Below are 12,709 nucleotides of genomic sequence, written 5' to 3' on the forward strand. Positions count from 1 at the left end.
GAACTTGTGTCTATCTTCACCAATCTCACACTCACATGGTGTGAGATTGCTCTGGATTCTGGTTATTGGCCTGCAGCACGTATGAGGTATTTTAAAATTTTCTCATTGTATAACTTGTTTGTAGTTTTTATGCCTTAATACTAATGAAATGTTGTTGTTTTTTTCTGTATTTTTTTAGAACAAGCTTGTACAGTGTGCCTGCATTCCAGCTTCTTAGACTCTACACAAGTGGACAGAGTGTCAGTGTTTGACCGCTCTTTTAGACACCAACTTCTGTCACCTCACTGCTACTAATCAGGCACCTCACTCCAGGAAGACAGGGCTGCAAGCCTGTCATCGTTTCCAGTGTGACTTTGCATTCTTGTGGTAGCATCAGATTTTTCCCACAAATATTCAACGGTAACACTTTTTTCAGCTTATTTATTAAATCAAAAGTCTTCCATTGTGTAAATTATATTTGATATGTTTTTGTGTTCTTTTAGATTCAGATGCAGTGATCGGATGTGCTGGAGCTTTGTTAACTGCGTGGAAAACATCTGTTTGTGATGGTATTTAAAATGAGGCTTTAAGGTGACAGTTTCCTTGTGATTTCAGTCCTTTTACTAAACAAAAACATTTTTAATTAACATATTATTTTTTTAGCAGCACATCATTGTTCAAAGGTAAATAGAGCCACATGTCATACCAACAATGAATTTTTGACTCTGTTTGTGTCACCAGATTTTACAAACAATATCGGACATATAAAACTAAACTTTGGATTAATGTGCACATATATTGTTTTGTATTTTTGATTGTTGAATAATTATGTTGTAGAAAAATCCCAATCTATTTACCCAAACAACGTAACTTGTTTGGGTAAATAGTGGATTAGTGTAATTTTAGTCTATAAGTATAGCAACCTGCATTTGTACAAACACACAGCTCTAAATCTTAAATTGTAGGATGCACAATAAAGATCATTTGGTTATTATGAACATTTAAATCAGAATCTATATTCTTTATAGAGATTACACAATCTCAAAAAAAGAAAGTGTTTAAGAGGATAAGTAAAGAAATCTCAATGTGTGTTTGTATGAATATTGTCTTAGTATGGGGTGTCAGTAAGTACATGAGTATAGAATAGGTGTAACAGTGGTTTTCCACATCTGTGCTTAGACTGCTCTAATACAGCGGTCCCCAACCCCCGGGCCTTGGACTGGTACCGGTCCGTGAGTCGTTTGGTACCGGGCCGCAAGAGTTAAGGCTCAGGTGTGAAATGTATGGTTTTCAGGGTTTTTATTGGTTTTTAGCGTTATTTTGTTAACGTTTTTATCGTTAACTCGGTTTTCCTGGGTCTTTTCATGTGTGTTAGGAATAAATTTTGTTTTTTTCGGTACCGGTACTAGTTTTATTTTGTTGTATTTATTCGCGACACCTTAAAGGCCGGTCCGTGAAAATATTGTCGGGCATAAACCGGTCCATGGCGCAAAAAAGGTTGGGGACCGCTGCTCTAATATATATATAGATAATGGGTCAGACATATAGTTTGACCCATTAAGTCTGTTTGAAAAGTTCATGAAGGTCTCATCCAGTGCTGTGTGTTTCTGTTTATTATTTTATGAGGTCACACAGCTGACATGAGTCAGACTAGAACCATAATATTCATGTTAATGAGTCTACTGTTTACAGCTACTTCATGATGACTTTCATCCTGGTCACAGTACTATGTGAAAAGCTGTAACAGTTAAAGTTAACCCAAATATTATCTAATCATAAGTCACTCTCTAACATTGATTATTTTTCAATATAATTTATTCCACAACAATGTTCTTTATTTTATCCCTGTTTCTTTAAATATGCACATCAATTGTTCAGCTGTGTGACTCTCCATACGTGAAATATATCACAATGTGAACTTCATTTCAACAGTATTCCTTAGTTTGGTACCATATTTATCATCAAATCAGGAAACTGTAAACGAATTGAAAAAAGAAGCTTTTGAAAATTTTAAAGTGGCATTTGAATATGTTGTTTATCCTTGCCACACGGTATGTGCAAAAAACTCCAACAAATCAGAGAACATATTTTGCTTCTCACTTCCCATGTATAAATATATATATGTATATGTATAATTTTTTTAATTAATAGCCTGTGAACATAAACATGGCAAACAAGGATATATTCACAATTCCAATGGATGCTTCAATTGTTTGTATAGATTTTAGATTAATTTGGTCAGTTCATGACGGTCACATTCAGTGATATGTGTTTCTGTTTATCATTACTTTTGAGTGACACAGCTGACTTGAGTTTTCAGACAAGAACCATAAAGCTGTTAGTAGTAAAGTTAAACCAAGCAATAACTTATCATAAGTCACTCTCTAACACGGGGCAGTTTTTCAATTATTTATTAATTATTATTCAATTAATTTTCAATGTTATTTATTCCACAACTTTAACGTTCTTTATTTTTTTTCCCGTTTCTTTAAATATGCACATGTGAATGTCTGTTTTAATTCACTGCCTGTGAATGCCTTTAAAAAAAGCTTCAGGCGCCACTCCGAGCTGGCAGCCAGTATCAGCAGCTCCAGCCTGACAGAGTCCTTTTTTCCCTTTAATATTTGTTTCATTGTTGTTCTTGTGAATCTTGTTTTTGTTTTTCTATTGTGGACTGTGGACTGAGCTCCCACTTAGGACTGTGGACTGAGCTTTTCTTTTGTGGACTGATCTCCCACAATGGAGCTCAGACTTTTATGGACAATTGTTTTTCTTATTGCATTTTTCACGGCATCTGTGTCCGGAGAGCGCATGGAGATCCAACCTCACATTCTTTACAGCAGGGATCTGTTGTTAGCCAGCAGCTGTTAGCCCTCGGCGCTTCCGCTGTTCTGCCTAGAGCGCAGTACTCAGGCCGGGATCAGGCCTCGCAGCAAGGTTAAGAGGTACCGGCCAGCAATTTCATCTGTTATTATGGGGAACGTGAGATCTCTCCCCTACAAAGTGGATGAATTGGCAGCTATGACCCAACATTAGCTGCACACTGTAACCAGCATACTCCAAACACAGCACCCTCTGGCCCTTTTCATGAACTCTGGCAATTTTAATCACATCTCCCTGTCCTCCCTGACATCACATCTGATGAAGACCCTCGGGAGGTTGGTTCTAAACCATCTGCGCCCCTTGGTGAGGTCTTCACTGGATCCGCTGCAGTTTGCTTACCAGCCTGGCTTTGGGGTGGAGGATGACATCATCTACCTCGTGCACCGAGCTCTGACTCACCCGGAGAAGCCTGGATGTACTGTGAGGATCATGTTCTTTGATTTCTCCAGTGCTTTCAAAAACATTCAGCCACGACTTCTGAGGGACAAGCTGGAGCTATCAGGAGTGGACCACCACATGTCCCAGTGGATACTGGACTACCTCACAGAACGCCCACAGTATGTGATGACACAGGGCTGTGTCTCTGATACACTGTCTACTGTACAGCGGCCTCACAAGGAACTGTGCTGGATCTGTTCCTCTTCACCTCCTAGACTGCAGACTTCTCCATCACCTCCCCACGTTGCCACCAACAGAAGTTCTCTGACAATTCTGCCATAGTTGTCATCACCACAGGTCTGTACTGAGTCCACTGGTTTCAGGAGAACCACCTGCTGATCTACACCTATGTACATTACTTTTCTCAGTTTATATATACACCCACTTATTGGGAGTTACATGTCTACTTTTTAATGCAAAAGTACGATACACAATCTGCAGTTTTCTAATTATTCTAAATATTCCTAACTATTTAAACATTTTTCAGTATCCTGCTCTGTTTGCACCCGATCTGTATCAAATTTTAACAACTGTACTGTACTCTGCTTTGGTAACTATTGTCCATGATGTAAATATGTAACAATTGTGTTTCTGTTCTGTGTCCTGTTCTGTTTGTATATGTGGGGGTTTTTTTGTGCTGCTGATACAACCACATTTCCCCTTGTGGGACAATTAAATGATTATTCTAATCTATTCTATTCTAATTGATATCATATCCACCCAGAAATCTCGAGTTCATCATTTTGCCCTTCCACAATTATTTGAATTAAAAATTAAAAGAGCAGGAATGTTAAAATCAATAATGAAAGGAATTTGTTGGCTTTTTCAAAAGGTACAAATCAAATATTGTTTATAGACCTGCCCCCTTTATTATCTACAAAATTCAACATTAAGCCTTGATCTGTTCTGTTATTCTTCTTTTTTTTAAAAACAACATTTTATAGCCTTCCAGTGTTCTAAAAATTAAAAACAAACACAAATATAAGATTATTATGTAGAATTTTTAATATATAAATACTTAACACTGTAAAATACTAATACTGTTAACTATAGTAGAGAACTTAACAAAATGTCATTACAAATTATAAATACTGATAGGAAAAAAAATTCATTCTTTTTAAGTTATAAAATACAATACACATTTTTGAACAAAGTGAACAAAAGTGAACTGTACATTTTGTTTAAATTATTCACATTGATATTTTTGAATATGTACAATTTGGTTTCCCTTTGTTTTAATAGTAGCTTTGATTGCTGCCTCCTCCAGCTCCTTATCAAAAGGACTCCACAGGTCACTTTTGATGTAAAGGGTCTTTCCATCCTCCAGCAACACCTCCAACTGGTTTGGCATTTCTGCCGTGGCCACACCAATGATAAGGATGTCAGCCCTCTCCTCGACTTTTGTCTGTTGACACAGCATAGGCACACATTTAGCCCAGAAAACGTTGGGTTTTTTTATCCAACAAGAAAAAAAGAAAACCTATGGTCATCACGTGGTTTCACTAAGTCACCAAGACACATACATACACACATTATGTCTTGATGCATGCTCAATCATCCAGGTAAGTAAATTCCAAAATGGTTAATTATGTTCACCTGGAGAAAAAATACCCCGCTCGCCCCTGCGGGTGGTCAAACCTTCAAGCTCGGGTCCTCTACCAGAGGCCTGGGAGCTTGAGGGTTCTGCGCAGTATCTTAGCTGTTCCCAGGACTGCGCACCAATATATCCGGTTGGCTAACCAACCGGACATAGTGGTGCGGGATCTCTGTCCAGAAAAGTGCAGTTCTAGGAACAGCTAAGATACTGCGCAGGACCCACAAGCTCCCAGGTCTCTGGTAGAGGACCCGAGCTTGAAGGATTGACCGCCCGCAGGGGCGAGTGGTGAATTTATCTATCTATCTATCTAGTGTGTGTGTGTGTGTGTGTGTGTGTGTGTGTGCGCGCGCGCGCGTGTGTGTAAGATAATATAATATATATAATGTTATGTCAAATTTGAAAACATAGTTTTAAACATTTGTTGATAAGACAAACAAAGGTTTAGCTTCTTCATACCTCAATCTTTGTAAATGCGGTACTATGAAGATGTACACCATAAGAGGACTGTTTCTGCTTAACGTGAGAGACGCTGATGTGGTCTCCCACGTTGAAGTTGTTAGCAGCTGCCTCCCTCCAGAGGCAGATTGTCATCGTAAAACCATCCTGAAATCACAAACATGACAGAATTAAAGATTCATTAATTAATTAAATAATAACAAGTCCAGTAACTAGAAAAAAAGGCTCACAGCCTCATACATTCTGTACCAGCAATGTCAAATTTGTCACATTAGTTTAACCATTTTCAATATAAAACTTAAATTCCACCATTACCTCCTTCAGCTGCAGATTTTTAAGGGGAATGTGTTGTTTTCCCGACAGCACCTTCTTTACAGCAGAAAACTGAAAAGTAAATTGAAATTTAATGTCAGTAATAGTCAGTGTAGTTATCTGTGATGTGTTTTTATTTCTTCAGTAATCTGTTTAGATTATGTTATGGTTGTTGTTAAGTATTCTGCACATGCCATTTATCTTATCAGAAGCAGTTTTATCTGTATCGGTTATTAGGATGTTTTTCATATACTGTGATTATGAAACAGGTTGTAGGAAATCCTTCTATAAACAATACATTTTGCAACTTAGTTTAAGTGACAGCAACATAAATGAAAAGTTTGCCAGTTTCAGGTATACAAAATCTATTTGTTTTCCATTATGCCCAATTCAGGGTACTTTCTGACCATTTCTGTTGTATCTGCTTTTATTTTTATTATAAAGGATATATTTAGATGAAGACTTTTGTGCGAATTTGTATACAGAAGTGTATAAAATAATTATTTTGTTTGTTTTTATTATCAAGTAGAGACTGTTCATTAAAATCTAGCCCTTACAACACAAATGTACGTAGGCACAATGCAAATTGGCTGCAAAAATACCAGAAATGGTCTGAGGAAAATATTTTTTAAAAATTGTGCTTAACAATCTTAACAGAATTTAGTCTCTGCTTGACAGCAAAAATTTTAACTGTAAAAAATACCGGCAATAATGGGTTATTTGGAAACCTAAATCCATATAAATTCTTATGGAACCACAAATACTTACCTCCACCACCTCCCCTTGAACTGTCATGAGTCCCTCTTTTGTGGAGCTCATCTTGAGTGCGGTGAGAGGAGCAAGAGGATCCAGAAGATCCTCTGCTTCTTTTACAAGACCTTCCCTCACACTTAGGGTCGGTGCCTTAAAAAATTGTGTCCTGGCTGTGACAGTGATGATGTAAGGGGGGCCTGTGCCCCTGAGTTCGTGGCCTCTCATAACGTATGACCCCCCCACCTGGACCTTAGAGGCATATTCTTCAAACATTGTGATCTTTGTCAGAGTCTGGCCATCGGTGATTGCCGCAATGGTGTTCTTCTTTGTTATCAGGGGTGTTGGCGTTCCATCTTTGAACTCCCAGCTAATGACTTTTAGCTGGTCACAGGACTTTAAAATTTTCATGTGCAGTGGGGGCGGCCGGAAATACGGCGTGTCAGGGCGGTTGTTCAGAAGCTTTGTCAAAGCCATTCTGAAAAAAAAGCAACACAAAAAATATTAAGGGGTTAATACATTTCTGTTATAGCAAGGGTCATATAATATGGTAACACGTGTAGCTTTTGTCTTTTTACTTTCTGATGTCAAACAAAACTCATAAATACCTTTCTGAGGTTCCTGCTTAAAAGTGACAGGCCAAAAACACAGGCCTGTCTAAAAGTATTTTTTTGATATTATACAATGTTGGTTTTAAAATAAAGCTAACAGTTCTAAGACTTCTATGAATTAATCTGAATATTACAGCAGAGACAAGTTGGTGAAAGTAACTTAGGACTGAACTCAAACTCAATGTTTTTTTCTCACCAAATTGTTATTCATTTATTTTTTGTATTTTCTAGCATATAATCTCCTTTGAAAATACTGACAATAAACAAGAAATCATCATATGAAGATTATCTATGCAAAGATTGATGCTGCTGAAGTGAAACAGTGAAATTACAGTTCTATTCACAATTCATAATTTGGTCTGTGGCTTTGAATTTCTAAAGAGCAGAGATGATTTAACTTTATTGAAATGCCTAAATTGTTTGTTGTTTCAGTATACTTTAACCCCCCCACACACACACATACACACACACACACACACACATAAACATAATGCACTTGCATAGTCTCTGTGGCTCTCTTTCTATTGGTCCCCTGTGTTAATCATTTGAGCCAATAGAACGACAGTAATGTACCCTGTTTTCACTTCAGTCTCACCCCTTGTAACTGTGCAGAAAATGGCTTTTTTTTGATGAGAAATGTCTCTGAGGCATTGTGGGAGATGAAGTTATTCAGAATATGGTTTCCATTAGGTTTTTGTTTAACTCTTTTAGCTTAATTCCTATTGGTTATTCAGTTTTTGTATAGCTTAATTGAGAAAGTGCTAGAAAGTGTTGTTGCCAGGGGAGAGTGCCAGCCTTAAGCAATTTTAGATACTCACAGCTCAAACTTAACATCTTAAAGTTTATAAAACTGTTATAGATCTTGAAGATTTGTCAAATTCGTTAAGATCTTAATATTTCATACAAAAAATTAGGACTGAAATTATTTTTCATTAATACATTTAGATCTTTTTTCAATTAAATACCCATGAGACAATAAGTTCATCAACTATGACACCCACGAATACATTACTGTCAATAGTAAATGTGAATTTATCGATAATGAATTTCTCTGCAATAGAAACGTAACATAGGAAAAAGAAAGAAAAGTCAGATTAAATTTTGGTACTTTGACAGTCTTTATATTGACAGCAAGTTAAATGGCAAGATCTTGTGTCTTGCCCTATATTGTATTATACATATTATAAAGGTAGTAAAAGAAAAAAACCCTCAAAATCCAATACTTACGTTATCCGAAGTTGTTAAGAACAGTATAGTCCCTCGAAGTCTCTTAGAAAAATCAAGAAACATCAAATAAGGTTCCCGCCGGTCTTTAAATTGCAACTTGTGACGTAATCTGTTGTCACCCGCCCTGATTGGCTAACTACGATTGTGTTTCATGATTGGACTGCCTTGTGTTGATTTTATGTTATCACTGTTTTGTTTTTTTTTGTTTGTTATTGTTTAACTCGTCTAATTTTAATCATGGAATTATCATTACTATTTTATAAATCTCAAACGTAAAATTTGAGATTTATAAAATCAGTTATAGGGCTTTGGAGTTGACGTCACGCCGCAATGCATTGTGGGAGCATGCCACCATTTTATCAGGCCATGAATCAAAACAAACACACTCGTTTGGAAGGAAGATACAAACCGTACTTAAAAGCAGCTCAAAACAAAAAGAACTTTATAGACTCAGATTGTGTCGGATGCGAAGAGACGGTACCTGCAAAAAATAGCGTGCATTGGAAACGTGGACCCGTATGAAAAAACGGCAGTGGAGCAGAAACCCCGAAGCCTGATATATTTCCGTACCTGTGGAGTCAGCGCATACACAGCGAACCAGTTTTGCAATTATAAATGTCTGGAGGCGCATATCCGATTAACCAATGGTTGGTTACAAGATTTGGCTATTTTTAGACTCCACGTTGTGAATACGTCGTCATTCAAACAAAGGTAAGTCAGCTTGAGTACTGCCAGTAAAATGTGTTTGATTTCCCTCCGAACATTCAGATTAGTGCAGCATAAATTCATTCATGAGGGGAAATTACAGTGAGAACATGTTGAGGCTCTGTTAGAATAGAATAGAATAATCCTTTAATTGTCCCACAAATTTGGAAATTTGGTTGTAACAGCAGCCAAAAAGACAAATATACAAACAAACAGTACACAGGACACGGAACAGAAACATACACAATTTTTCTTACATATTTACATTAAGGACAATGGTTACTATAAACAGAGAGTACTGTACAGTTATTAAATTAAATAAAAATAATTACAGGTAAGAGGCAAACCAGGTTGTAGTGCGAATTGGTTAATTAACTAACTTATTGCAGTTACAGCATCGATGTAAACATCTATGTTTGTTGGGAGTTTGAGTGCCATCATCTAGCCCTCTTTGTACCTGGTGGATGTCATAGGCCTCTGCCTCTGAATTATTGTATAGCCATTGTGTGTAAGACTGCCTCTCTATGTGCTTTAGTGCAGACAGAGCAGAGGTTCGGGACCCTGTTGTCTTTATTTCTGATCAGTGTTGGTGTGTAGCTGGCAATGTGTTGTCTGGGCTTACACTGTGCGATTTTTTTTTTTATTATTATTATTATTTTTTGCCCATTTTGAGCCGATTTTTGAGTCGTGCGACCGTTTTGGCGATGGCCCGATTTTGGCCTTCATCGTGCGTCGTGTAGTATACGTGGGGTAACGAGAAGCGATTAACACCTCACGACCAGCTCCCGATCATCCATCGCTTGGTCCTGAGGATTTCAAACCTGTTTGTAAAACTTTGGAAAGCTCATCCGAGCCTTTTCGATGTGGCCTCACAAAATTATCACGACCACAACAACCGTGAAAATAGTTGGATAGACATTGCTGCTCAATCACAGCTGCCTGATCAGTGTTTTTCATTAGCAATTTAGCAAAGTTGATGGCGGTGGTGTGCGTGTCTGTGTGCGTGAAAGACAGAGAGGGAGAGCGAGCGACAGAATTTCTGTTATAACCTTCATTTTATGGACGCACAGTGTGAGCACTCGGGTCGCATCAGAGCATCGGGTCGTATAGTGTGAGACCTGCATCGTGACCTACGAACTTCTAACCCCTGCGAGTCAATCGTACAGTTTGAGCAGGAGCTGAATCGCGCGACTGACAAAATCGCAGTGTGAGCCTTGCTCTTTCAATCAGAAATGAAGCTGCAGGTTGTCTCTTGACACCTACACCGAGACAGAGCAACAGTGGGACAAACCCAAACAGCACTGAGATTCATATTCAGGCCTGACCCTTTAATGTTCTTTTCTAACCTGCAATAAATAATATGTTATATGCTTGTTTGAGAAGTATTTTAAAAAAAAAATGTTATTGCTTTTTTTCAGGGGTTGGAACCAGGGCCAGATATTAAAATAGTCATCACCAGACCAAGGCTCAATCGAGTCATGGAAGGAGGAATCAGGTGAGATAGTAAGCTGCTGTTATATACAATATTAGTGTACAACAGTCAGGTAACATGCTCCAAGCACAATAGAAAGTGCAATGTTTAAATATAATTAATATAATTATATATACATCCTATAGCAGCTATTCACAAAAGTAAAGACAAACAAACATAAACAGTAAAACTTGTAAACAGACCAAAAACTGTCAGACGTTGACAATCCAGTTAAAAGTGATGAATAAAGTGCTCTAACTTTAAGTGCTCAGGTGAAAAACTATTGTGTGTGGGGTAGTTTTTAAGTGTATATATTGTTGTTGTTGTTATTATTGATATTATTATTATTGTCATTATTGCACAGATGACTTTAACAGTGCCTCATTTTACCCTCATATTATTATGTGCTATGTGAAATTTCAGCTAACAGAAATAAACTGTACAACAACTTGGCTGGTGACCCACTTCACATCTCCTTGCTAAACACTGGAGAATCATGCAAAGACTTTGATGTAACAGATTGACCTCTAACAGCAACCATGGGCATCAGTGATGAGAAAACCTGTGTTGAGACAGCATTGGTGAGTGTGCTTTCTTACCAGCAGCCCAAATTAGCCACAACATCTGTAAACATTTACCAAGATCCTCCTCTTTACCTGCCACTGCTACTCTACACTGTGAGTACAGGCTGGACCCCACAGAGTGTGTGCATGTCTGCAGTGAGGATGAACTCTTCCACCTTGAAAGCACAGACGACAAGGCAAATAAGATTGAGACAGCAACAGGAGAACAGGCAGCTGACCAGGAGTGGCATTAGCTCCACAGGCCAAGATTACATCTTCATGTTTAAGAGGTTTGTTATATGAGGGGTGAAACTGTGCAGAGAGAATCCTCAAAGGAACGAGACAGACTGCAGACGTGAGCACATGGACAGACATGGAGTTTAACGCAGCTGGAGAAAACTGCAAATTGAAAAACTTTAACTATAGGCCTCATGGCCTCGTTGTCCACCCTGACACTCCCTGGCTTGGTTCCTCACCAGATGGGTTGATCTTTGATCCATCTGCACAGCCACCGTTTGGACTGCTTGAGATAAAGTGTCTTTATGTGAGGAATTATGTTCACTTCAGATACCTTCAACTAAGAATGGCACCTTGTCTCTCTGTAAAAGTCACTTGTATCGACTATGTTGACACAAAGTTAACAGCAGCATCAGAGAGAGCAGGGACTGGTGTTACTTTCATGTTCACACACTGATGCACTTCTCTCTTAAAAATAATTTGATTTCTATTGTGTGGTCTTAAAAGAGTACAGGTGATTTAAAGATGCCAAGTTAAATGTTCAGTATGTTGGTCACACCACACACATGCACTCTACAGTTTCTTCTTCTCATCTAATGCAATCTTAATGGTAAATCAACAGGGTGCTTGGTTGCATAATTAGCTGTGCATATGTTGAAATAAATGTAGGTTTTCTTTATTCTTGGCAGGAAAAACATATATCCAAGTGTAAATCAGTGCAATTCATAAATGTGATTATGTAAACATTACTAAAATAGCCAAAGCATAGTTCCAATATTTACATTTGAGGGGCTACAATCACTAAAATCTGAATTTTATTAAAACCATTTTTTACATTTACTTGTTAAATATTGTTGTTTGTTATCAATAATTAGAGCTCTAATCATTTACATCATATATATAATCTACCTGAACCAATATAAAAAAAAATAGTGCAGTTACAAGCACTGGTCTGAGCGGTGCAGCTTTTTAAAACATTTTGTTGAATTCAATCAGTGGAATGAATACAAGACTACAGCTGCTGCAGAGGTCTCGTAGCTTTAGTATATGAGGTGCCCTATCTACCAGATGAGCAATCTAAATGCCAAGTGAACTGTGCAACTTCACTGACAGTGACATCTTTAGCCAAAGTTTTAACCAGGGGTTTGTTTTGATAATACTTAGGAAGCAGACGTGTGCACTGCCAGCACCGTTCAGAGGGATAATGGTGTCAAATATTTTGATCGCCTTGATGCTTCTAATTGCTCTCTCCACATGTATCATTAGACGTGAAATCTTCTAAGTGAATAGTGTGTGGTAATAAATCCTATCATTCGATTCAGGGTAGTGTGGGATTTGTACTGATGAAAACATTTTATCCCGGTAATTAAGACATGGGTGTCAGAACACTGAAAATACACTTGGAATCATGGTTCCAATCATCTCAGGAGAAATGCATATCCCAATTGCATTGAGTAAGGTGCACCAATTTCATTATGAT

The 12,709-nt window shown here is 37.8% G+C and overlaps 1 protein-coding gene and 1 long non-coding RNA gene across 2 annotated transcripts; one reads left to right on the plus strand and one right to left on the minus strand.

Moving 5' to 3' along the window:
• Nucleotides 1-4,486: 4,486 nt before the first annotated feature.
• Nucleotides 4,487-6,910, minus strand: LOC148095647 (uncharacterized). The gene is made up of 4 exons (XM_087837048.1): nucleotides 6,434-6,910; nucleotides 5,669-5,737; nucleotides 5,354-5,500; nucleotides 4,487-4,705 (listed from the first exon to the last, which is right to left on the minus strand). The coding sequence occupies exons 1-4, from the start codon at nucleotides 6,890-6,892 to the stop codon at nucleotides 4,487-4,489; spliced, it is 894 nt and encodes a 297-aa protein (XP_087693174.1). The 5' UTR covers nucleotides 6,893-6,910.
• Nucleotides 6,911-8,605: 1,695 nt separating this feature from the next.
• On the plus strand, nucleotides 8,606-10,987 carry LOC148095648 (uncharacterized). Its single transcript, XR_015717639.1, has 3 exons — nucleotides 8,606-8,964; nucleotides 10,377-10,453; nucleotides 10,853-10,987. It is a non-coding gene; the product is annotated as an uncharacterized LOC148095648 (long non-coding RNA).
• The last annotated feature ends 1,722 nt before the right edge of the window (nucleotides 10,988-12,709 follow it).

The sequence above is a fragment of the Neolamprologus brichardi genome, unplaced genomic scaffold (genome assembly GCF_056152115.1).
Source record: "Neolamprologus brichardi isolate AB-2024 unplaced genomic scaffold, ASM5615211v1 NODE_ptg000063l+_length_572389_cov_1, whole genome shotgun sequence".
NCBI lineage: Eukaryota > Metazoa > Chordata > Actinopteri > Cichliformes > Cichlidae > Neolamprologus > Neolamprologus brichardi.

Coding starts and splice junctions, on each gene's coding strand:
- LOC148095647 (XM_087837048.1), bottom strand. CDS start 6,892: ATGGCTTTGACAAAGCTTCTGAACAACCGCCCTGACACGCCGTATTTC. Junction 5,738..6,433: donor TTCAAGGGGAGGTGGTGGAG/GTAAGTATTTGT, acceptor TTTACTTTTCAG/TTTTCTGCTGTAAAGAAGGT. Junction 5,501..5,668: donor AAAATCTGCAGCTGAAGGAG/GTAATGGTGGAA, acceptor TTGTGATTTCAG/GATGGTTTTACGATGACAAT.